The sequence below is a fragment of the Mixophyes fleayi genome, chromosome 2, assembly GCF_038048845.1.
Source record: "Mixophyes fleayi isolate aMixFle1 chromosome 2, aMixFle1.hap1, whole genome shotgun sequence".
NCBI lineage: Eukaryota > Metazoa > Chordata > Amphibia > Anura > Limnodynastidae > Mixophyes > Mixophyes fleayi.
In genome coordinates this window covers 181,681,356-181,705,596 of record NC_134403.1, presented here as the reverse complement: position 1 = coordinate 181,705,596, position 24,241 = coordinate 181,681,356, and the positions used below count along the sequence as shown (strand labels likewise).

The 24,241-nt window shown below is 40.9% G+C and overlaps 1 protein-coding gene across 1 annotated transcript in view; it reads right to left on the bottom strand.

Annotated features, from left to right (window-relative positions):
• LOC142138398 (multidrug and toxin extrusion protein 2-like) overlaps nt 1-24,241 on the bottom strand; it is a 95,724-nt gene that overhangs the window by 47,026 nt on the left and 24,457 nt on the right. The window contains exons 2-6 of the mRNA XM_075195047.1: nt 23,060-23,161; nt 20,842-20,910; nt 12,579-12,727; nt 10,394-10,436; nt 8,744-8,788 (exon numbers count right to left, since the gene is read on the bottom strand). Of these exons, the coding sequence (XP_075051148.1) occupies nt 8,744-8,788; nt 10,394-10,436; nt 12,579-12,727; nt 20,842-20,910; nt 23,060-23,161 (408 nt within the window). The remainder of the gene's footprint in view (nt 1-8,743; nt 8,789-10,393; nt 10,437-12,578; nt 12,728-20,841; nt 20,911-23,059; nt 23,162-24,241) is intronic.

Genomic DNA, 24,241 nt, shown 5'->3' with positions numbered 1-24,241 from the left:
CATGTTGGAGTTGAGTGAAAGAAAACATACACTGCAACACTGTTAAGGGAGCAGAGCACAACCCTACAGGCGCATATTGATCTTCTGCTATGTAAGCATATACCCTAAGGGGGAGAGAATTGAAGAATATATCACGGGTGCTTACTGGAAGTTTTCATTGACATCACCCATTTTGGAGGATCACCTTATACCCCATAGTGGTGGTAGACTTTATTGAGTGTCCTACGTTATTATGCCATGTTTTTTCTTTCCTTCTTTGTTTTTTCTTGTATTATGTACCTCGCTTGACGAGAGGATTGAGGTGATACAGTCCTCTTTTCAGAGGTTCCCTGTGAGTCTAAGACGGTAGCGCCAGTGTACGTACCCATATGTGTGTACTGTCATAGAGAGGTTGTCGTTACCCATGCAACCATTGGATCCACCTGTCGCTATTACAGCTATAGACGGCAGCCGTATTATTGGAGGATCCATTAAGAACAGAACTGTCAACCTTTCTCTGCGCATCGGAGCCTTACACACTGAGGAAATCTCCTTTTTAGTCATCCCAGAGGCTATCAACCCTGTGATTTTAGGCCTACCTTGGCTCAGACTTCACTCCCCCACTCTAGATTGGCAGAAGCCTGAAGTTCTTGCATGGGGTCCAGGATGTCATTCCAGATGTCTTCCCAGGATTCATAAGCCCGCTATGGCCGGTCCTCCCACATCCTCTGGTATTCCTCCTTAATATCATTCATTTTCTGACGTCTTTTGTGAAAAGGAGGCTTCCAAGTTACCCCCACACAGACCTTGGGATTGCGCCATTGAATTGTTGCCGGACAAGATACCACAAAGAGGACGTGTATTTCCATTATCTTTACCCGAATCAGATGCTATGTCCCTATATATCAAGGAGAATTTGAACAGAGGTTTTATCCGGAAATCCTTGTCACCAGCAGGAGCCGGTTTCTTTTTCGTAAAAAAGAAGGACGGCGGACTGCGTCCTTGTATAGACTATCGTGGTCTCAACGCCATGACTAAGAAGAATAGGTACCCCTTGCCATTGATCTCTGAACTCTTTGATAGGGTCAAGGGAGCTTCTATATTTTCTAAACTTGACTTGAAAGGGGCCTACAACCTAATCCGTATCAAACAGGGGGATGAATGGAAAACAGCGTTCAATTCGCACGATGGGCATTTCGAGTACCTAGTTATGCCATTTGGACTTTGCAACGTCCTGCTGTTTTCCAAAATTTCATTAATGAGATTTTTCAAGACTTCCTGTATCGATTTGTTGTGATTTATCTGGATGATATCCTGATTTTTTCTCCTGATATGGTTACTCATCGCCATCACGTCTCCTTAGTTCTTCAACGCCTTCGCTCACATCATCTATATTGTAATTTGGACAAGTGTGTCTTTGAAAAAACGCATCTTCCTTTTCTTGGTCATGTGGTTTCTGGCTCCGGATTACGTATGGACCCCGAGAAGTTAAAGGCAATTTCTGATTGGCCCCAACCAGTAGGTCTCAAGGCCATCCAGCGTTTCATTGGATTTTCTAATTATTACCGCCACTTTATCAAAGGGTTTTCTTCCGTGATTGCACCCATCACCTCCTTGACCAAGAAGTCTGCCAACACTAAAACTTGGCCACCGGAGGCCGTGGAAGCCTTCAAGTACCTTAAAGAAGCCTTCATCTCGGCTCCTATTCTTCAGCAACCAGATCCTTCCTTCCCTTTTTTCCTTGAGGTAGATGCATCCTCTACTGGACTGGGAGCTATCTTGTCTCAGAAGAATTCTACTGGAAAATTTTCTCCCTGTGGCTTCTTTTCTCGCAAATTTTCGGCTACCGAAAAAAACTATGGCATTGGAGATAGATAACTCCTCGCTATCAAATTGGCCTTGGAAGCTTGGAGACACCATTTCGAAGGAGCCAGATTTCCTGTTACTATTTTTACAGATCATAAAAACTTGCTGTATTTACAAACTGCATCCTGCCTCAATCCTCGTCAGGCCAGATGGTCCCTATTTTTCTCCCGCTTCGATATGATCATTACTTTCAGACCAGGGTCCAAGAACAAGAAGGCTGACGCTCTCTCTCATTCCTTCGACTCCATGGATACAGAAGAAGAGGGTTCTAGACCCATCCTAGATCCAGAATGTATTCTGGCTACTACTCCCACTCACTTTATTATTCCTCACGGGAAGACTTTGGTTCCTCCACATCTCCAATCAAAACTCCTTAAATGGGCTCATGCCTCCCGTTTTTCTGGTCATGCCGGTATAAAGAAAACCTTGGAATTTATCTCCCGTGGTTATTGGTGGCTGTGTATCCACTCAGACGTTCGACAGATTGTGACGGCATGTTCCACTTGTGCTCAGAACAAAGTCCCTCGTCAAGCTACATACGGTCTGCTGCAACCTCTACCAATTCCAGATCGACTTTGGAGTCATCTTTCCATGGATTTTATCACAGATTTACCGTCCTCCAGAGGTTTCTCAGTAGTATGGGTGGTCACTGATCGCCTTTCCCGGGCCGCTCATTTTGTGGCATTAAAAGGTCTCCCTTCTGCTCCTGTTCTGGCTCAACTCTTCATCAAAGAGATTTTCCGCCTACATGGCTGTCCAGATGTTATCGTCTCTGATCGGGGAACTCAGTTCGTGGCAAGATTTTGGAGGGCTTTTTCTCGTCTCTGTGGAATTAAGTTGAATTTCTCTTCTGCATATCATCCTCAAAGTAATGGTCTCACTGAAAGGACGAATCAAGAATTGGAGAAATTTCTCAGATGTTTCATTTTAGCTAAACATGATGATTGGGTCGATTTATTACCTTGGGCAGAATTCGCTCACAATAATAATTCGCATGATTCCACCTCCACTTCTCCCTTTTTTGCTCTTCAGGGATTTCATCCTAAAGTTCCACCCTTCAAGGATCTACCCGCTTCTGGAGTTCCTGCAGTTGATTCCCTTCTATCGGACTTCTCGGCTAGGTGGGATCTTATTAAACGCAAATTACTTCACACCTCTGCCATCAGTAAAAAAGCATTTGACGAAAGAAGAAGACCATCTCCATTACTTGCTCCTGGTGACAAAGTATGGTTGTCTACGAAGAATCTTCGCTTGCTGGTTCCCTCTAGGAAATTCGCTCCCCGATTTATTGGCCCCTTCAAGATCATAGAGGTCGTTAATCCGGTGGCCTTTAGATTAAAGTTACCTCCTACCTTGAGGATTCTCAATGTGTTCCACATTTCCCTTCTCAAGCCACTTGTTATTAACAAATTTTTCTCTTCAAAAAAACCTCCTGCTGCTATTTCTGCGCTAGATCAGGAATTTGAGGTTAAGGAGATTCTAGATTCTCGGATTTCCAGAGGTTCCTTGCAGTTCCTGGTTGATTGGAAAGGCTACGGTCCTGAAGAGCGTTCTTGGATTCCTGCACGAGATCTTCATGCTCCAAGTTTGTTGAAGAGTTTCCATACCAAGTTTCCTCAAAAGCCTTATAGGTTGTCCGGAGGCTGCCCCTGAAGGGGGGGTACTGTTATGAACTTACCTTGTCCCCGCTCCGCTGTGCTGTCAGCGTTGTCTGGCAGCTGTATCCGCTCTGCTGTTCAGCGCTTCTCCCGATGGCGCCCCCGCACTTCCGGGTTCTCCCTGCATCTAGTCATGTGACTCCTGGGCGGGGAATTCAAATCTCTATATCTACTCTGCTCTGACACGCTGCCTGTGTCAGAGCAATGTGTTTCCTGTTCCTGGCTACCTGTTCCTGTGTACCTGACTCCTGTGACCCTGCTCCCTGTGTACTCCCATTTTCCTTCTACTCCTGTGTACCAACCTGGCTGTGACCTGACTATTCTTTGGCTTAATCCCTGGCACCGCGAATTGGACTGACCATCCCGTGTACCGACCCGGTTGTGTTAGCGACTACTCTCTGGATTTCCCTCTGGCACCGTATACCTGATACCTCCTGTGTACCGACCAGGCTGTGTCTCTACTCCTCTGGACCCATCTCCTACTACGCACTCAACCGACTACGTTCATCTGACCGGTTACTGCTCCAGACCGCCAAACCCTGGAATTCACGGTTAGTGCCTGTAATTGCATCACTTTGTCATATTGCCTGTTTGACTACCCATCACTTAGAGCCTTCTCCCTTACGTCAGTAGGCTAACTTGGGGGCCGCGACCTGCGGTTCTTCGGCAGCAAAGTCCACCCTACCTTGCGGTGGTTCTTGGTGAAGACCGGAAGGCCGTTAGACTCCGCTCCCTAGGTAAGCCTGTGCAAATACTGACTAAGGCATCAGAACCGTAACACAAAGCAGGAAATGATCAGAGAATAGCTGAGAGTTTTGGTGGCATCATTGGGTCTGATACAAGCTATGTTGCAGGGAAGAGTCAGGATTGGGTGAGTTATTGGATATGGCAGATAAAGGAGAGGGAGAAGTCAAGGATGACACCCAGAAATCAAACCTCGAAAGAGATTAGGGGGTAAATGTATTAACCTCCGGATACATTTATCCCTAGATGTTGGTATTGCCAACAGTGATGGAGAGGAGAGGGGAAAAGACTCTTGAGGAAGGGAAAACAATTAGTTCAGTTTTGGCCATGTTGTGTTTAAGGAAATGTTGGGACATCCAGGAGGAGATTGCTGGACACCCAGGAGAAGAGAGAAGGGAAGAGGTCAGGAGATGAGAGATAGGTTTGGGTGTCATCGACAGAGCGGTACTGGAGGCTGAAGGAACTGATAAATTTACTCAGTGATTTTTATGAACCCACAATCAGCGACTGATAGCCCCTATACAGAACTTGTGGTGCAGGATGTTCTTCAACATTAGCATCCGCCTTTCCTGGAACCACACTGTTCACTAGTACTCGGATGCCCCCTGGACTTTATCCAAGTAGTGTATAATAGTTATCAGTTGTGAGTGAGGAAAACTCCCAGCTATGGAGCTACACATACACAAAACAAGACAAGACACGATAGAGAAGCGTCAATTGGCAGGGTGGGTCAGAGGGCATGAGGTTAATAAACAGGCAGAAAATTCAAGGGTTGACAGAGATCCAACAGTAAGGTCCAGTAAACATAGCCATGGTCAAACACACTAAATTCAGCAGAAGATATACTAATCTATATAGAGCAAAGGTACAGGCACTAGCCTAGGTAAATCTAACATAAGTAATGCAATAATGACAAATGAGTGCACTTATGTAGGTCCTGTCAGACTGAGAAAGGCACTGTAGACTCTAGATGTACTGGAACCACTAACTGGTATTTACGTCACTGAATAAGGAGGTGCGGAGTCTATCGCACCCCTGGTGTTCACCGAGGACCCCCGCAAGGAGGTTTGGGCTAAGCTGCGAAGTGTACGCAGGTCGTGGTTCTCCAAGACAGTTACCAGTGCAGTGATAAAGAACAGTCAGAATGGTCCGGGTCAAAAAAATCAGGAGGAGACGGCACTGAAGGGAGATCCACAGAGAAGTCAGACAGGCCAAGGTCACAATGATGAGGCGAATAGCGCAATCCAGGAGAATGGTAGACCAGCAGATGGTCACAACAGAAGGAAATAACAAGCACAAAATTGACTTGATTATTGCAACCTCCTGCTAACTGGCATACGTGACACCCATATATCCACACTTCAATCCATCCTAAATGCTGCTACAAGACTGATCTACCTCTCTCACAGGTCCACATCTGCTGCACCACTTTTCAAATCCCTAACCTAGCTCCCTGTGTCCTCCAGGATCAAATTCAAATTACTCACCCTTACCTACAAAGTCCTCGACACTGCTCCTGCATGCAGCTCAAGTCACATATCAAAATACTCTCCCTCCCATCCTCTTAGATCTACCTGACCTGTGCCTTGTCTAATCTCTGGTAACCATCTCTCACTCCCGCCTACACTCTCCTGTGCTTCTCCCCACTTATGGAATTCCCTACGACGGTCAATTAGATTTTTGCACAGCCTTTAAATCGTTAGACGCTCTTTGAAAACCCATCTCTTTATTAGAGGTAACCTTATCCTCGATAACACTATTCACAGTACTGCACCCTCTGAACTATCCCAATCTCTACTCTGAACCACAGTTACTCCTCTTGTTTCAGCTGTGCCCTCTTCCACTTATAATGTAAATATCAAATAAGCAGGGTCCTTCAGTTCTTTTTATGTCTGCATTTATTTTGTCTACCTTGTATGTCCCTGTTTTATTTATGTGCTGTTTTCCCTATTGTGCGGCGCTGCGGAGCACTGTGGCAGTGTGGATACATTGAAGAGGTGGGCAAGATGTGAGTAGGCAACTGGGGAGAGGGATTTAAGGAGGTGTGAGGGAATGGTATCCAATGGGCAGGTCGAGGGGGGGAGAGGATATAAGTAGAGAATGTACTTCCTCACCTGTGGTGGGATGGAAGGAGCACATAAGATGATTACTAAAGGGCAATGGGGATTCTGAAGCAAGGGGGGTTTGAGAGAGATGGTAGATTTCGTTTCTGATGGAATTAATTTTGTAGGTGAAAAAAGTGACAAAGTCAGTGGCAGTGAGGGAAGATGGGAGAGGAAGAGGGTTAGGGCAGAGAGAGTAGTCCAACTCCCCAACCAGGTTGGTTGACTGAGGTCATATGAGAGACTTGAAGAAGTATTGTTTGTCTATGGAGGGCAGAGCTGTAGGAGAAGAAAAACTTAAAATGAAGGGATTCTGCCAGGGAGCAAGATTTCCTACAGAGGCGTTCAGCAGTACGTGAGCATAATTGAAGGATCCGTGTAAGTTTTGAGTGTCAAGGTTGGGGTTTTGAACGGCAAAGACAAACAGAGGTGACAGGGGCAGCAGGGTAGAGGGCAGAGGAGAGGGTGTAGTTGTAGTGGGAGGCCGTCTGGTTGGGACAGGCCGGGGTGGTTAAGGGGGAGAGGAGAGTGTGAAGGGATAAGCAAAGACATCAGTGTCAAGGGTATCAAGATTATGCCTAGTAAGAGGGAGAGGGTTGGGTTGATTGTAGATGTGCAGCAGATGAGGAGAGAGTAAAGGAGAGAAAATGATGGTCAGAAAAAGGGAATGGAGAGTTGGATAAGTCAGAGCCTAAGGTGAGAGAAGACAAAGTCAAGCGATTGACCAAGACAATGGGAGGGGGAGGAGGTCCATTGAGACAGGCCAAAAAATGAAATAAGTACAAGAAGTTTTATGCAAGCCGGGTCAAAGTTGTTATTTATGGGGATGTTCAAGTCGCCCAGTATTTTACTTTATTAGTTGCTTATTTTTGTAAATTAAATTATTTATAGTTTACAAATTATGCTATGGGGAATCATTACTATTTTTTAGAGTATCCGCGCATTTGATTAATCAATGTTTTAAAATAAAGCATAAGGTTATTTAAAACTAATTGGGAGAGCAAGTCTCCTAGTTACAACAAAAAATATATAATTCAGTATGTGTATATCATCAAAAGATCGTATTGGGGTTACCATCTTGTGGGGTAGATGGCTGCACTATATACAGATCAGCCAAGTATATCACACCAGTCATCTGTTTTGGTTTGACTAGCCGCAGCTAGTTTTATTCACCATGTTCAATACAAACTAAACATAAACAAAAGTTCCTAGCCTGTTTGGCTTATTAACGCACAGGAACATACTCTCTCCAGTAAGGGACCATGTGTCCCACGCATATACAGAATACAGGACTTGCTGGTCATCATTTGCTGTGTCTCTCAGGGGGCATCCAATCTCCTTCACAGGTCTGAGAGAGGAAACTGGCTAGCAGCTTTTTATCAGCTCCTTGTAGGTTCAAATCCCGATAACAGCAACTTGCTAATTGGCTGGAAAACCCAAAATGGGCCTTATAATTGGAGCCCACCCTTCTCTATCCATTTATACCCCAGGGACACTTTTACCAGCTCTTCCAATAGCTAAATACGCTCTTTATTAAGCTTTTTCTCAAACACAGACAATCTATCTGGGGTTTAAAAGCATAAAAGACAGAAAGCCTGGGACATACAGTATATACCTGCAATTTGCCACTTTCCCAGTGCTTTTGTCAGAGTATACATTTTAGAAATATTTTTGAAAGAAACAGCATTAAACCATTTCTATAGAGCTAATGGATTCAACAGTTACAGAGCTGGATTTTGTGGAGAGTGAGGCTGGCATAAAGAGGAAACTGCGGTTGAAAACAGAATCAAATTGTTTTTTTTTTTTATTTCAAACAGAAGGCAGTTAGAGGAAATAATAACAATTACCTCCAAATCAGGCTAAGGAATATGAAGTTCCTATTTAATGAGATAATATTTAAGTCAGTAATAGTGTTTCACAATCAATCAGTGATATGTCATGGCTAAGCACCGTTTAAATTAACATTTGGATCTTTGCCTGGTTAAACTGATTTTTTTCTCATTTCTCCTACGGTCATGATATAGATACATGCAAGACATTTTAATTATCATTTGTCATAATTGTGCTATTTGAATTCTCTAATATATTGGTATATTATTGCAGTTAAGTTTATTTTGTAAACGTTGGATTAGTAAACGGAAGTCCACTGAAAGAAGCTGATCATGCCAACTCCAAAGTCTCATTAAAATCTGATATTTTTGCATTGTGAAAAATCTCTAAAGTATGTCAGAATGCAGAGATCCCTTCTAAACTAATATTAAAATATTACACATATAACAAAATCTCCTTTTATACATTTAGATAAGCAGAGCATTACAAAACTGATTTTATGGAAACCAGTCATTTGTCACTAAAATATAACTACAAAATAGTGCAAATATTATAGAGAAATACCTGATTTTGTAAATATCGTGTCTGCAGCTGGTAAAGGAAAACGACCTGTGATAATAAAGGAAAAATCAACATCAAATATACCAGTAATAATGAAAGATGCTGCTTATAAAAAATGGACAGTTTAAAGTGAGGAAAACATGTGTTGCAGTTATAATTACATTTAGTTATGAATTAATTTATTATGCTATGTATGCAAATTACATTAAGTCCCATCCTAGAGATCAATAGCTGCATGTCTCAGGTCTTCTAACTTTATAAAAATTGGTACTTATTTTTAAATCTTCTCCATTGCACTTGAACCCCTCCAAAGGGGCTCTCCATCCAATGGTTTTATTTTGCTGATGTTATCAGCGTGGGAAATGAATAACAAAAAGATTTACAGAAGAGAAACAGGATATGAAAGCAGAAAATATTTTAGTGTGCACATTTCAATGTTTGGGTGTTAGGATCTTTTGTTTTTATTTTAATGTTTTTTAGTTACATGTTTATATGTGTGGCTGTTTAGGGAGCTTTACTTTTATTCCAGACATTTCAGCTGTATGGATGTTATTGTTGCCAACATGCTGGGGCTGATATGCAGAATGATTAATAGCCACTTGACACAGACTTGAAAATAAACCCCAGGAAAACGTAACAATGTCTGTCTTGCGTTAGATTGACAATACTATTGCACGGTGCCAACCACTGGGAAATTATATTCTGAAGGCAGAGCAAAATGCCAGGATATGTGGTATGCTCCAGGGGTATTGCCGCCAAGATTGCAGATCCCTGAAAGGGGCAGCTGTATATCCTTTACTTCAGAATCATAAAAAAAGTGGTGAACCTCTTTAAGGGAGGAACTCAGCTGAAAAGTAAAATGCTTATTTACTAAATGAATCTATATATACTAGTATACAATTTCATTATCTGGTGATTGAAAGTTATCATAATTATCTATTTCAAAGTGGGTGCTGCCGTACATAATAAAGGTCACTTACAAATCACACAGCCCCACAGACACCATCATCTTGACTTGACAAATCCATGAATTTTAGAGTAATAACAGGTGCATTAGCATAAAAATATAGGCACATTACAAAAAGGAATTTGAGATGTGGGCTGGTACTTTTGCACTTTCCTAAATGGTCCTTATTATTAAAACAAACTGTATCATTACTGAAAACTGAATTCTCTGGCCATCTATTTAAACAAATGTGATATGTAAACAAATAGAGGCACAAAAAGTTTCCTGCAGCATACATTTCTGCTAACAGGGAAATTTACTTATTAATCAAAGTTAGGTGGGACAGAATTTCACAGAAAATCTTAGTGTTTGGGGAGCAATTTTGAAATATCTTTTTCTGAGTAACCATTATGTAACCATTATTCAAGGAAAGATAAGACTATAACATATACCATCTCCAACTGCATTTCAAATAGTTTTTTGAAATAGTTTCATTTGAAGAATTTTTATGAGGTTAGAAAGAAAACTAAACTAAAGTAGTTAAAATGAAATAATAATTGAGGGGCCATAAGTGTAAAGAATAAACTTATTCACCATGACAGATGGCAATTGTAAAACAATTGGGTTTATCAACAGAAAGTTTTCTTCCCCAGATAGATCACTGAAAAGTACCTGAATTTATGTAACAGTACGGACTTTGTACTTACAGGAAGAGCGGGGGTAAAAATCATCACATAGGTCTGTGTTAGCCTAAAAAAGAAAATATGCGTGTTATATTGAATTTTATTCGTAGACTCACTGCATTTCATTAACTAGGAGGTTAGCAAATAGTCAAAAAACAAAAGTTAAATGTTATAGAGGTCATTTACGTAATCCTGTGAAAGTTGATAGTTGAGTAATCTTTGTGACATTATCTTCTAAAAATTAACCTTTATTATTTCAAACACTGTAAAAAAAATTCCATGTCTTCAGTGCCAGCAAAAATCCAGTTATCATGGGGTTTTCTGCAGATGGATTTGTTAACTACGTAATGTCCAGGTGGTGTTTGCACCTTCATGACCAGATTAGATTTCACTTTTTAGTCCCTCCCTAGGGACCACCTCCTTCAGTGCTTGAGTGAATGAGTTCTCTGTACAGCGCTGCGGAATAAGTGGCGCTATATAAGTAAATGGTGATGATGATGATGATGAGGAACCCCAGATGAAACTTAGCCTCCACACATCAGAGAGCAATGTTGCCTGCCCACCAGCCTCCACACATCAGAGAGCAATGTTGCCTGCCCACCACAGCACACCACCATTTCACCCTACTGATGTAATATCATATGAAAATCCAATTTCTGAAGCCAGCACTGAATATTGGGTCCTCCTTTGTGGCATACAGGAGTTACCCTGACTATACTGGATACGTCTTTTTTAGAAAAACATTCACAAAATTGAAATTGTGCTTTAAAAGCCCATTAAAATATAGTGCAGGTTTCAAATAATTCTAAGGCAGACCATTCCACCTGTTACAAAGTTCTTTTCTCCTAAAGGTTACCTGTGCTGAACTAATTCATTAATGAAAATATTGCTTTTAAACATCAATTACCTCAGTAATAAAACACATGTAAATGTAACTGTAGTTTGAGAGAAGATCATTTTGCTCTGTGGGTAGAAGAGGTCATGTTAGAGCAACATGGGCAAAATGCGTTGCCTCAGCCAGCTGCTCCCAATCTTATTAGATCAGGGCACCCGACTCTTATGTCAGGTGACCTCCTCTGCACAGTGTAGGGAGGTCACTTGGAATAGCTTGCGGAGGGCGTGTACTGTGTTCTCCCTCTTTCTTTTCCAGCTATTTCACATTGCCTATCAATATGTGAAAGGATCTCCTATAGCAGGCTTGGCTAACCTGTGGCACTCCAGGTGTTGTGAAACTACAAGTCCCAGCATACCCTTCCAGCAATAAGCTGCTATATATTGGCAAAGCATGCTGAGGCTTGTAGTTTCACAACACCTGGAGTGCCACAGATTAGCCAAGCCTGTCCTAAAGGATATATATGCAAAGACAATACATGTGATAGTACAAGTGGGAACAGTCCGACTGACTTTTATTTATTTTAGTTTTCAGCAATATTTCATTCAGACAAACTGCATGAACTCAGGATAATAAAAAACAAATGCATAACTTTCAATATCACCGAGGACAATACTGCAGTTGTTTTAAAACGAAAATACCTCGGGCAAAATTAAGTTATCATTGTTAAAGTGGACCTGTCATCTGTATGCAGTGGAAGCAGCCATTTTTTTGGCTGAAAAATATATTCCTAACAATACAACCTATTTATTCACTAAGGGGCATATTCAATTAGATACGAGGTGACACAAAGTGTCTCCCGAACAGTACATGGAGTCACATAGCGTCAGAGTTTTTTTTAGTAAAATCTCTGCTCATTTCCCTTTGCATCCCCTTGACATTTGAAGGAAAATGAGCAGCAATTTCTGTACCATATTGACAGGCACGGAGCGCAGTCGGACATTGAGGCGATGTCCAGTGGCACCTTACGGCTAACTCAATCTGCCCCTAAGAATCAGTACCCATGAATATTAGGCAGGCAGTGCCTCAGTGATGTCACTGGTCCATAGCAACTTGATAGGCTGCATACTGGTTCAGCCTGCAAAATGTATGTCTCCACTGTGGGTATAGGTGGAAAGTCCACTTTAATTTAGACCTGTGGTTATTTGGTGGGCTGCAACAATGTTTAACCATGCCAGCAATCACTTCATGAGTCACTCATGCAATAGTGAGGCACTAAGTAATAATGTCTCTTTTTCGGTCTTTCTTACTGTGTTTGGACATCCCCTTAAATAATGTAATCCACTATATTATCATGTGTTATGAAGTAATGCTCACCTGGCAACATCTGGATTCTGTCTACAGAGCAGCAGCACCTGTTCTGTGTTAATGAAGATAGCCCAGCATGGGAAACAACACAGCATTAGGATGAGAATCCCTCTCTGTAATATTGTACCCACGCGCTTCAAATTTTTTCCTCCATATGTCTGCGAGGTGATAGGAAGGGAAAGTAACTTAATAATGTTAATATATGAAAGAACCAAGATTACTTAAGCAGCAGTTTATGCATAATATAATAATGGATTCATATTTTTGTGAAATATGTTTGCTTTGCAAGAGAGATGGCAGAATAGTAGGAATTAAGGATGAATTTAAAGTTGATGAAGTCAGCAACGGAGTGGCATTTCCTCCACTGGAGTTTAGAGGAGCGGGAGCACTTTGGAGGAGACGAGTAAGGGTGGAGTGCCATGGTTGGGGGGTTGGATTGAAGTGTGCCGAAGGGGGGTGGCTGGGGCTGCAATATCAAAGGCAACAGAGAGTGTTGTGTTGTAAAGAGAGACAGCAACATTGGGACATGATAGGGAAAAAATGGGAGCAAGTAAGAGTTTGAGGGAGGATGCAAAGGTTATGGGATCAATGCTATTGATGGGAGGCAGTGCACAAACGACTTTGGGTGGGAGAGGGGGGTAAGAGGTAAAGAGAGGGTAATGGTAAAGAAGATTGTGGTTAGAGAGGGGAGAGACAGAATTGGAAAAGTTGGAGATGTCACAGAGATTAGAGAACACTAGGTTCAGGGAGTGACCATCATGGTAGGTGGCAGAAGTTGTTCACTGGGTGAGACCATAGAAGTGAGAGTTAGAAATTTAGAGGCAGTAGTAGTAATAGGAGAGTCAGTAGGGATGTTAAAATATCCAATTATAATAGTGGGAAGATCAGAAGAGAGGAAATGGTAAAACCAGGTAGCAAAGTTATCAAGAAATTGAGAGGAAGGGCCAGGGTATGATAGATGACAGCAACAAGAAGGTGAAGAGAGGATAAGAGGCTGATGGAGTGAACTTCAAAGGAAGAGAAGCAGAGGGTTCAGGGGAAATAATGCTAAAGGTGTAGCCAGGAGCTAGTAGGACACCTGCAGCACCTTCTTGGTGGTCCCCAGGACGGGGAGTATGGCAGCAAGAGACCCCCTTTGGCACAGTGCAGCAGAAGAAGCAGTATCAGAAGGGAAAATCCACGTTTCTGTAAGGGTCAGGAGACCAAAGGAATGGGAGAGTAAGAGGTCATGAATGGGAGTTTGCTGCAGACAGATCTTGCAATACAGAGTGCGCAGGACAGGGGAAGGTGAGTAAGAGGAAGGATGGAAATAAGGTTGGCGGGATTGGATGTTCGGGTGGGACAGGGTGATATGTGGTGGATGGGGGAGTGATATCGGACAGAGGGGATAGGCTTGGGTCTGTAGTATGGAGTAATGATAGGGTGAGCCATGTGGGGGAGTGAGAGAAAGTGTTGAATGGAGAGTAATAAGGTACAGGAGATGTAGTAATTGAGACCTTGCAGAGTCATGAAATAGGAGAGAGCCAAGTTCCAGTCCAAATCTAGTTTAGACTCAGTTACAACTCCTCATACTTGTGATGGCAGGCAAAGATTTGAATAGGCTTGAAAATACAATGATTAGATAGAAGACTGAAACAGCTGTTACATGGGGAGGGAATGGCCGGGCAATTAGAGTCTCATTAATCAGAGGAGATGTCGCAGTGAAATATACTGACAGATAAAGCAATTTTTTCTTGAGGTGAGAAGGAAATAATTTCAGAGCTCACACCAAAGTTCTTGAGATGTGAAGCTTGCAGCCAGGGGTTATGGAAACATCAGGAGCAAAATATGGAGTTGCAGGGGAATGATAAATGTCGTCCTTATGTAGCTGTGTTTTCTGGCAGAATGATTCCCAAGTGACAGAAGATGTACCTGTACCTCATCAATCTTATCAAAAGACAAGCCTACTAAACCTGTGTGGCCCCAGTCTCTTGCATCAACAGGTATTGCGCACCGATTATAATACTGTAATTTATCTATTATCAGCAGTATTTATATGATTAACAACTAATGTACTGTGTAAAGGAATGAGCTACCATTATTAAATATCAAACAACATCAAATGAAGATTCAATCAAATCAACCTTTGACCCATTTATTTACCTTTTTTTTATTATAACCTATTGGGGGTTAAAAGCAGAGACCCTACTAGTGCCGAAAACACCACAGTGGATGGTGGTTAGAGGCTACTTGGCCAACTGCATTCTACAAACAAGATGAACTGTTATCTTATAACACAGCGAGACAATAATCAAGTTAAAAGAGTGACTATTCTTCACATTGGGATGTGGGCATATTTCTAACACTGGAAATGTCGGCAGTTAACCTGTCGACATGAAATGTTAGCCATCCTAAATGCCAACACTTCCATTCTGTTATAATTAAAACAGATCTTGTAGGACGCTTCACTCAAGTATGCAGCCGTGTAAACACCCCAGAGTTTCCACCAAAAACTCCACAATCAATACACAGTAATACACAGAATGGTACGAACACTGGCGCTTCCGTCTTTGACTCACAGAGAACCTCTAAACAGAGGAATGTATCTCCTCAATCCTCTCGTCATACGAGGTACATAATAAAGAAAGAAACAAAGAAAAAACATGGCATAGTAACACAAAACACCAAATAAAGTCCACCACCACTATGGGGTATATGTTGATCCTCAAAGATAGGTGATGTCAAAAAACTTCCAATAAGCACCCGTGATTCTTTCTTCAATTCTCTCCCCCTTAGGGTATATGCTTACATTTAAGGAGATCAATATGCGCCTGTAGGGTTATTCTCTGTTCCCTTAACAGTGTTGCAGTATGTATTCTCTCTCACTCCACTTCAACATGTGGACATAAAAAGAAAAAGAAGCAAAGCAACCGCAATGGTGCATTATCTCAAAACACATTTATTATCCATAAAAACAATCTGAATAGTTAGAGTCAATGGTGTGGCCCCGTACCAAGTGTAAAAAATGAAAGCGCGTGTATGCTAATAACCACTGCCTTGAGAAAGACCCGGGACTGTGGGTTGAAACGCGTCGGCCGGTGACCCGATCATCGAGTGTACAGGTGACAGTGCTGTTTACATTGGAACTGAGCTGCAGCAGTGGTTATTAGCATACATGCGCTTTCATTTTTTACACTTGGTACGGGGCCCCACCATTGACTCTAACTATTCAGATTGTTTTTATGGATAATAAATGTGTTTTGAGATAATGCACCATTGCGGTTTCTTTGCTTCTTTTTCTTTTTATGTCCACATGTTGAAGTGGAGTGAGAGAGAATACATACTGCAACACGGTTAAGGGAACAGAGAATAACCCTACAGGCGCATATTGATCTCCTTAAATGTAAGCATATACCCTAAGGGGGAGAGAATTGAAGAAAGAATCATGGGTGCTTATTGGAAGTTTTTTGACATCACCTATCTTTGAGGATCAACATATACCCCATAGTGGTGGTGGACTTTATTTGGTGTTTTGTGTTACTATGCCATGTTATTTCTTTGTTTCTTTCTTTATTATGTACCTCGTATGACGAGAGGATTGAGGAGATACATTCCTCTGTTTAGACGTTCTCTGTGAGTCAAAGAGGGAAGCGCCAGTGTACGTACCATTCTGTGTATTACTTCCATTCTGGTGACAACTTGAAAAAAGTGTGACTGTTGAGATTCACAATGGCAAGAAAGCAGGGACTGCTAAAATTTGGAAACAACATTGAATATTTAAATTCTAGCCCTTGGACATGAGAAGGGCAAAAAAGACAAGGTATTTTTAGTACACAGTTACACATATTTTCAGTGAGTGATTTAACTTGGTTTATTATTCAGGGACAAGAATCTGCCTATCCCGGGTGGTAGAGAGGGTGTGTTAGCATTGAATGTTTAAAATTAAATTGGTGTATTATGCACACACACACACATCATGCTTTGTAAGGATGTCTCTCCTTTTCATTCTTTTGACATCATGGGACTGATTCACGTTTGAACGTAAGTCCATTTGCATGCCGATTCGTGAATGAAATAGCTCTGCGCACGCTCAGAAACGGACCTTACGTCAATGAATTGTCCAAACGCAAATGACATTTACAACTGCCTAATATATGAAGGTCGGAACAGGGGTGGCAAGGGGCGGACAGACGTGGGAAATGTCCAGTAAAGGCATGCTAATGCAGTTGATCGTTGTGATGTGATCTTACATTGCAAAATGCTTGTGCGCATATTGCAGTCTGTTCTGTCTGTCTACATAAGGCAAGTACCATTTAGGCAGAGCGTACTTACATCCAGACTCAAATTGAAATGCATATTGAGATCCGCTGGGATTTGAAACGCTCAAGTTCTGTGCTCTTTTTTAAACCATAACTTGTGTGCAAGTTGCATTCCGATTTGAATCAGGCCTGCGTGCACATCTGTAATGTATATGTCCCTCCACCATTTGATATACACATTCTGGATAAGTGTGCTTAATATTGTCTGAATACTAATGCCAACTCTCATTCAATGTCATCCCAGACAGTGGAGCAAACAGACACTTTACTGCAGTGTATTGTGGGCAGGCCATGTCTGATAAATGTTGGTCTTCCATGCAATGTTTAAAAATACCTTGGGATATGATAATTAAGTATTGTGAAGACTATTTTAAGCTAAACATTGCATTGATAATACACAAAATAAAATCTAGGATGAGTAATCAATAAAGCTGACTCTCTGGTAGAATGGCCAATATTAAAATGATTTTGTTACCTGGATACTATACCCTGTACAACACAATCTATTTAAAATTTCTAAATATATATTGAAACAAATTAATTATTTTTATTTTATGGACTTGCAAACAACCCTGTATCTCCTTTACATAACTGCAGAGACCTAAAAAATCAGGAGGAATGTCGGTGTCTGATGTATGTCTGATGTATATATAGGCGCCATGTCACCTCCAAACTTGCTCATGTTAAATTTTGGTTCATACAAGATTGCTCTAATGCAGCCTTTATTACAGAGCATATTATGTCGGACCAGTGATGATATAATATACAATTCTGGCCTCCCATGCAGCCTTCAAACCCAAAACCGTATACATGATACATCATTCAAATGTTCAAAGTATTGAATATGTGCCTTAAAAGACTGAAATGTAATACACATTATACCGACATAACACTGAGAAAATACAAATCTGTTGGAATTAAGTGTAAACTGGAAGACGGAAAGTTGAGGGTGCAAAAAGGTGTGAGACTCCTAAGAGACATATTTGACAGTAACACACTGATGACCTTTTAGCAACTTAAAAATAAATATGATATTACCAATTCATGGCTCTTATAGTATTTATGACTGTACATGTTAATAGAACCCAAAAAGGGGAGCTTATCCACCAAATCTGTGGTGTGACATTCCCAACAGGAACAAGAAAATTGCACTTATAAAGCACTTGTCCTATATCAGATCAGACATAGCATACAACAAATATTGAAACTGTCAGAACAATCCTCCCGAAATTAGTACACCCCGATCAGGTTGCATTTGTCCCAGGCCGACAGGCTGCAGATAACACCAGGCGGACTATAGACCTCATCCAACACATTAATGAACGTAAAATGCCCTCCCTCCTCTTGTCCCTCGATGCTGAAAAGGCATTTGACCGCGTTGGCTGGCCCTTCATGATGAAAACCCTCTCAGCTTTTGGCTTCAAAGACCGCTTTCTTAAAGGGGTCTCCGCTTTGTATGCCAACCCCGCTGCTTCTGTCCAGGTGAATGGGTGTTCCTCCCCATCTTTTCAAATTCAAAATGGAACAGGACAATATTGCCCTCTCTCCCCACTCTTGTTTGGACTAATCATAGAACCCTTGGCTATGAAAATACGTCAAAATCCAAATATCTCTGGCATACAGCTATCCTCCAGCATCTATAAGATTGCGCTCTACGCAGACGATATCCTCCTTACTATCACCAACCCCCTAACATCTTTACCAAATTTATTCCAGGAACTCGATAACTTCTCCATAGTCTCAAACTTTAAGATCAATATGGCCAAGACAGATTTCCTGGACCTCAATATCCCTCCTAAGTTGAAGCAGCTCTTGGAACTAAACTTCCCCTTTCACTGGAATTCCGATACCTGGGTATAGCAATCACCAGAAAGGCAGAAGACCTCTACCAAGCAAACTACCCTCAATTGATAGCGTGTCTAAAAAAAGACATGATCACCTGGGATAAATTAATAATATCTTGGTTGGGGCGGATTACATCAGTGAAGATGAATTTGCTCCCCAGGCTGCTTTACCTTTTCCATACCCTCCCAATCAGAATTCCTCCCTCTGCTTTTAAAATGCTGCAAGCCTCTGTCATGTGCTTCATTTGGTCAAATAAGAGACCCAGGATCTCTGCTTGTATTCTACAACGCTCTCCCATGGCAGGTGGCCTCGGCATACCCAATCTTCGCAACTATTACTATACAGCACGTTTTGCACAATGTGTCCAATGGCACTCTCGCCTGGAACCAGGGTCTGGGTTGACATAGAATCGGATCTCCTAGGAGGCTCACCAATTTGTTCTACCCTCTGGCTCCCAGCTGCGCAGCGCCCAGCTCCTTCTCGAGCTCACCCAGTAATAGCTCTCTCCCTCTCTATCTGGTCCCGATGTAACAGAATGGCATCTTTATCTCCTGCTCCTCCGATACTAATACCTCTCTAGTCGAACCCAGCCTTTACGCCGGGCCTATCACGTCCTATGTATACAAAATGGGTGGGGGAGGGCAAATTATTGCTGCTAAATCACATAATGGGGACCCTAACGTTCCCTCAGTTCTCGGAGCTAGCCGGTCGGTGCGGGCTGGGGAAGGGACAGTTCCACCAATACTTGCAAATCAGACATTATCATCAACAGGTTAAGGTTCAATTATCTTCTAGGCCTCCCACTGTGTTTGAGAATCTATGCCTATCAGAACCATCCTCAAAAGGTCTTATCTCCACGCTGTACAATGCCTTGCTCCCCACCTCCATAGAGGTCAAGGACCGATTCCAGACGCAGTGAAAAGCGGACTTGGGAGCGTCCCTAGACCCAGAAGAATGGTCAGACATATACGAATGGACAGCACGCTGTTCCATAAATGTCCGTATTAAAGAAAACGCCAATAAATTGCTCCACAGATGGTACTACGTTCCGTCTAGGCTCCACACTATATATCCTCAAACGAGTCCAGCGTGCTGGAAAAACTGTGGCCACATCGGCAATTTCATGCACACTTGGTGGGACTGCCCCAAACTGCACCCGTTCTGGACAGAGGTTCTCACATTAGCAGCGGCTGTTCTTGACACCCCCGTACCCTCCGATCCTAAGCATGTGTTATTGCCCCTACCTCTTCCAGACCTCCCAACACATATTCATAAGCTTCTCCGGCACATAATCAGTGCAGCTACTTGTCAAATAGCTGCCTACTGGAAGAATCACATACCCCCAACTCTTCAAATGGTCTGTGGTCGAGTCTGGCACACCTATCAGATGGAACATATCACCAGTGTGCTTAGGGGCTCCTCCGTGTCCTTTAACAAAGTCTGGTCTCCCTGGGCTTCATATTGTAATCAACCCCTGCTTCAATTTTAGCTGAACCTGACTCGTTTCCGGAAACACCAGGTTAGACTGCTCTCTCCTGCTGAAAGCGTGAATTCCTTCTCCCTTTCCCTAGTCCCTCCAACCTGTTCTGCCCCCCCCCCATCTCTTCTTATACCATTCCCTCCTCCCGCTCTTCTTTTTCTCTTTCCCCTTTGTTTGTACAGCCCATAATAAAATAACATCTACATGCTACCAAATTGACTCGAAGTTGAGTTTATATTGTAAAGCACTGTGAGAGAATGTCATATATATTGCTCTATTTATATGTGCATATGTAATCTCACTAATGTACCTTATAAGAATTTTGCTATTCTGTAATATTGTTCAAGGTAAGATGTTACTAATAAAATGTATTTAAAAAAAAAAAAAGAAACTGTCAGAACAGTTTTAGAAATGTAGGGCATTTTTGAACATTCATGTTCCAGAAAACTATTTTTGCTCAGTATTTGTGTGTGACCATTTTTATGAATGTCTCCCAACATATCTATCCTTTCCTGAGTTTGCTGACTGACTCTAACTTATCTGTATATTACAGGGCTAAATGATATTGCAACAAATTCTGAATTTCATGTATATTAATTTAGAATACATGCTATGTCATATACACACACACATTTTTTGTCCAACATACCTGAGACATGAGTGTATCACAGGCAGAGGCTAAACCTGAGCCAACAGATATACCCGTTACATTGATAACCTGTTGATACATAATAAAATGCAGATAGTAAATATAATTGGAATCCCATAGTTAATTTCCAAAAGATGATCAATACTACTGCCAGTAGCTTCTTTCAAAATGATTAATAAATTACTTTGCAAGATATCCACATCATATTACAACTCTGCTGGGGGTCTGTATCTTAATTAGTGGAGAAGATCAATTCAGCTAAGAATCACTGTTTAATTATATTTTACTTGGGAGGCCAATTATTTATCAACTAGATACCATTAAATTAGCTCAGACCATTAATACATATGGATTAATTGCCCCAGAATTGGGTTTATGGCTGTTGATCACTAGGCAGGTTTTATGCAATTAATTAATTAATGTCAGTCATGTTGAGTGATATGGAATACTGATTTATTGTTAGTACAAGTTTTTAACAAATAATACATTTTGTATATTAATAATATATGGCCTTAGCTCTCATATATTTTTAATAGTTATGTTCGCTTAGTGAAATTCCAAATATTCACACCAAAGTTTAATTGCCTAGTTCTCTCAAATATAGCAAATCCAAATAACAGTTCTTTATACAAGGACTTACATAGTTATATGGTCTAGATGCAAAGGTGGACATGTTAATTTTGTTTTTTTATAAAATGCATGTTCACAAATAGGTATCCATATCCATAGTTTGTAACCTTGGAAGAAAGTGGGATAGTGCTGGTAAAAACAAATATTTGGGGATGGTGTTACATTGGAGAGTTTTGGGGTAACTGTTATTTTTCATTATTAATTGCATTAATTAAAAATAATTTTGTTTCCTTTTGGGTAGACCCCATATAATGAAGGGAAACTCTAACAGATCTCTTCTGCACACTAACATTATTAGGTGGTGCTAACTTTCATGACAACTGCTATTAGATCCAGACAGCAATGGATCTAATAGCTGATGTAGCGTTGTTTGAATATTCAGTTTGGATTACAAAATCTAGTAGCCATGATTTTATTTATATGCTACAGCTTTAATGAAATTAAGCTTTGCAAGAAATGAAAATGTTTATAGCTTTCATGCTTCATGGAATGTACCCTTTGCAAGTCTGTACTGTTTTGTCTTTGTGCTTAATTAGAAAAACAATGATAAGAGAATCAGTGTCTCCAAATCGCCAAGGCAAGGCCTCATATTTTAACACATTGTGGTTAAGGAGGCACACTCTTTCAGTAGAGGTGCACGTAATCAATAGTTATCCAATCAGAGTAAATGCCCAGCTAAATTCCCCTCTGCATAAGGGTGCCAAGATTTTTTAAAACATGGAGGAATGTATTATTGTTACCACTCTTCTTTGCCCAGTCAGATAATCTGTGTTCACGTAATTTAATAAACTTGACTGTTTAAAAATATCAGATCCTCTGACTACTTCATTTTAATTGCTACAACAATCTTTAGTCCAATCTGGACCTACCCTGCTCTGCTTTTGTTACTACCACACAGGGAATTCCTAGTGATGTCATGACCTGCCATTCTGAGCCCCTGGATGTTGAAGTGCTTCAAGCTCATTAAGCTTGCAGCACTTACTTAGAACTCAGTGTGCTAAAAATGAGAGGGGCAAGTGACACCCCTGGTCCAAGGATAGTTACACAGCTACCAGTAACATGTGACATAAGGAAACTATCAACTCAGAGAACCAGAGCCAACAGCCTCCTGTAAATTTACAGTGGCTGGTTGGCAAGTGGTGGTCAAAAGAGTTTAGCTAATTTGGAGGAGCGAGGAGTGAGCAAAATTAAACAAGGATTTCAGTACAGTATTAACCAGAAGTGCACGCAGAAGGACAGTGCGCAAGCCACCCCCTGTACTTTGCGGTTAATTGAATCCTCCCTAAGGTTCTAAATGTTTGAATAAAAAAATACCTATTAAGTAAATATAATTTTCTTAGAAATACAAGGAGGCATGACACTCAGGAACAGTTAAGACCCTTTCTCTCAAAACAATGAAACAAAGATATGTTTACAGGTACATTAAGCCATTCATGCTAACATTATTTTATGGATACAAATAAGCTTTAACCATGATCACCACTCAAATCACCTGGTATTTGGAGGTTTGTTCAATTTAAATTTGTACATATATTTTTTTCATTTTTTATTAAAGGCACAATGTAATTATAATACATTTAATACTTACAGCTACAGCAAGTGTCACTGAGTCTAGCTCAATCTTCCCCAAATGGCCACAGAATATTGAGCTCACAATATTAATGAGGAATACCATCATTTGTGAGAGGAACTAAAACAAAAACAATGAAATACTTTTATTTAGTGTGATTTTATAGCATTTCTATGATCAGGACTTATCAAAATAATCACTGTCATGGATAGGTTAGTGTACCATCTGTGATTTGTGTGGAAGCGAATCCTTAATTTTCCAGTCACTCTAATGAAACCAGGTGACGGCACATAATGAAAAACTCTTCCCTTCTGTTATATAAGACCACAATTAATTTAACTACCTCCACCAGTTGTTAAAGTCTCAACATATTAACATATTATATATTACTTTATTATAAAATTGTAGCATATGATGGAGAGTTTGAAGCTAGAGTAGTGAAAGATAAAATCCATTACCAAGTTGAATTAAGCACCATGAGCATGTCGGGTCCGACTTCTTGAAAATGGCATGTGACAGAGGACAGGATATGGTTCCACATGGTGAAGGAAAAATATTTTCTCCAAACATAACTGGTTCAAGGGGATTTGGAGTGTATAATGTTCCAGAAATACTTAAATATAGGCAAGAAGGGGCTTAATAGCATTTAAACATTAAATTATCTTGTACTTAAATTACTTTTAATCTACTTGTAGTATCTTGTACTTCGATTTAACATATGATGTATGTAAGATGATTTGTTGCCTTTGTTTTACTAAAGTAATTCACATTGTTCATTCACTGGACTCCTGTGTTTATTTGCTGGCCTTGTGTGTTCAATCAGTGGTAATTCTGCACCTATTTTTTGGCTGAAAATTCTAACTATTACTTATTGATGATGGTACATGTCTCAAAATAGTTTTTTTATCTTGTATCTTCTACATACACCATCCTCTTAAACAAGAGAATTCCCTTAACACTGGATGATTCATCCTACCTCATATACTTTCAAGTCAGTCACTTCTATCAGTCACTTTGCACACCAGCACCAGCTGAACAATACTCCCCACTGGACTCACTCTGTTGTCATAAACTCATGGCTGCCTTACATAACACCTCTAATAGTTTAAAAAGAACATGGATGCCCCAGGTCGGACAATTATGAGGCCAAAACCCCACTGAATACTATATGATCCATCTGTCTTAAAAACACAAATTAAG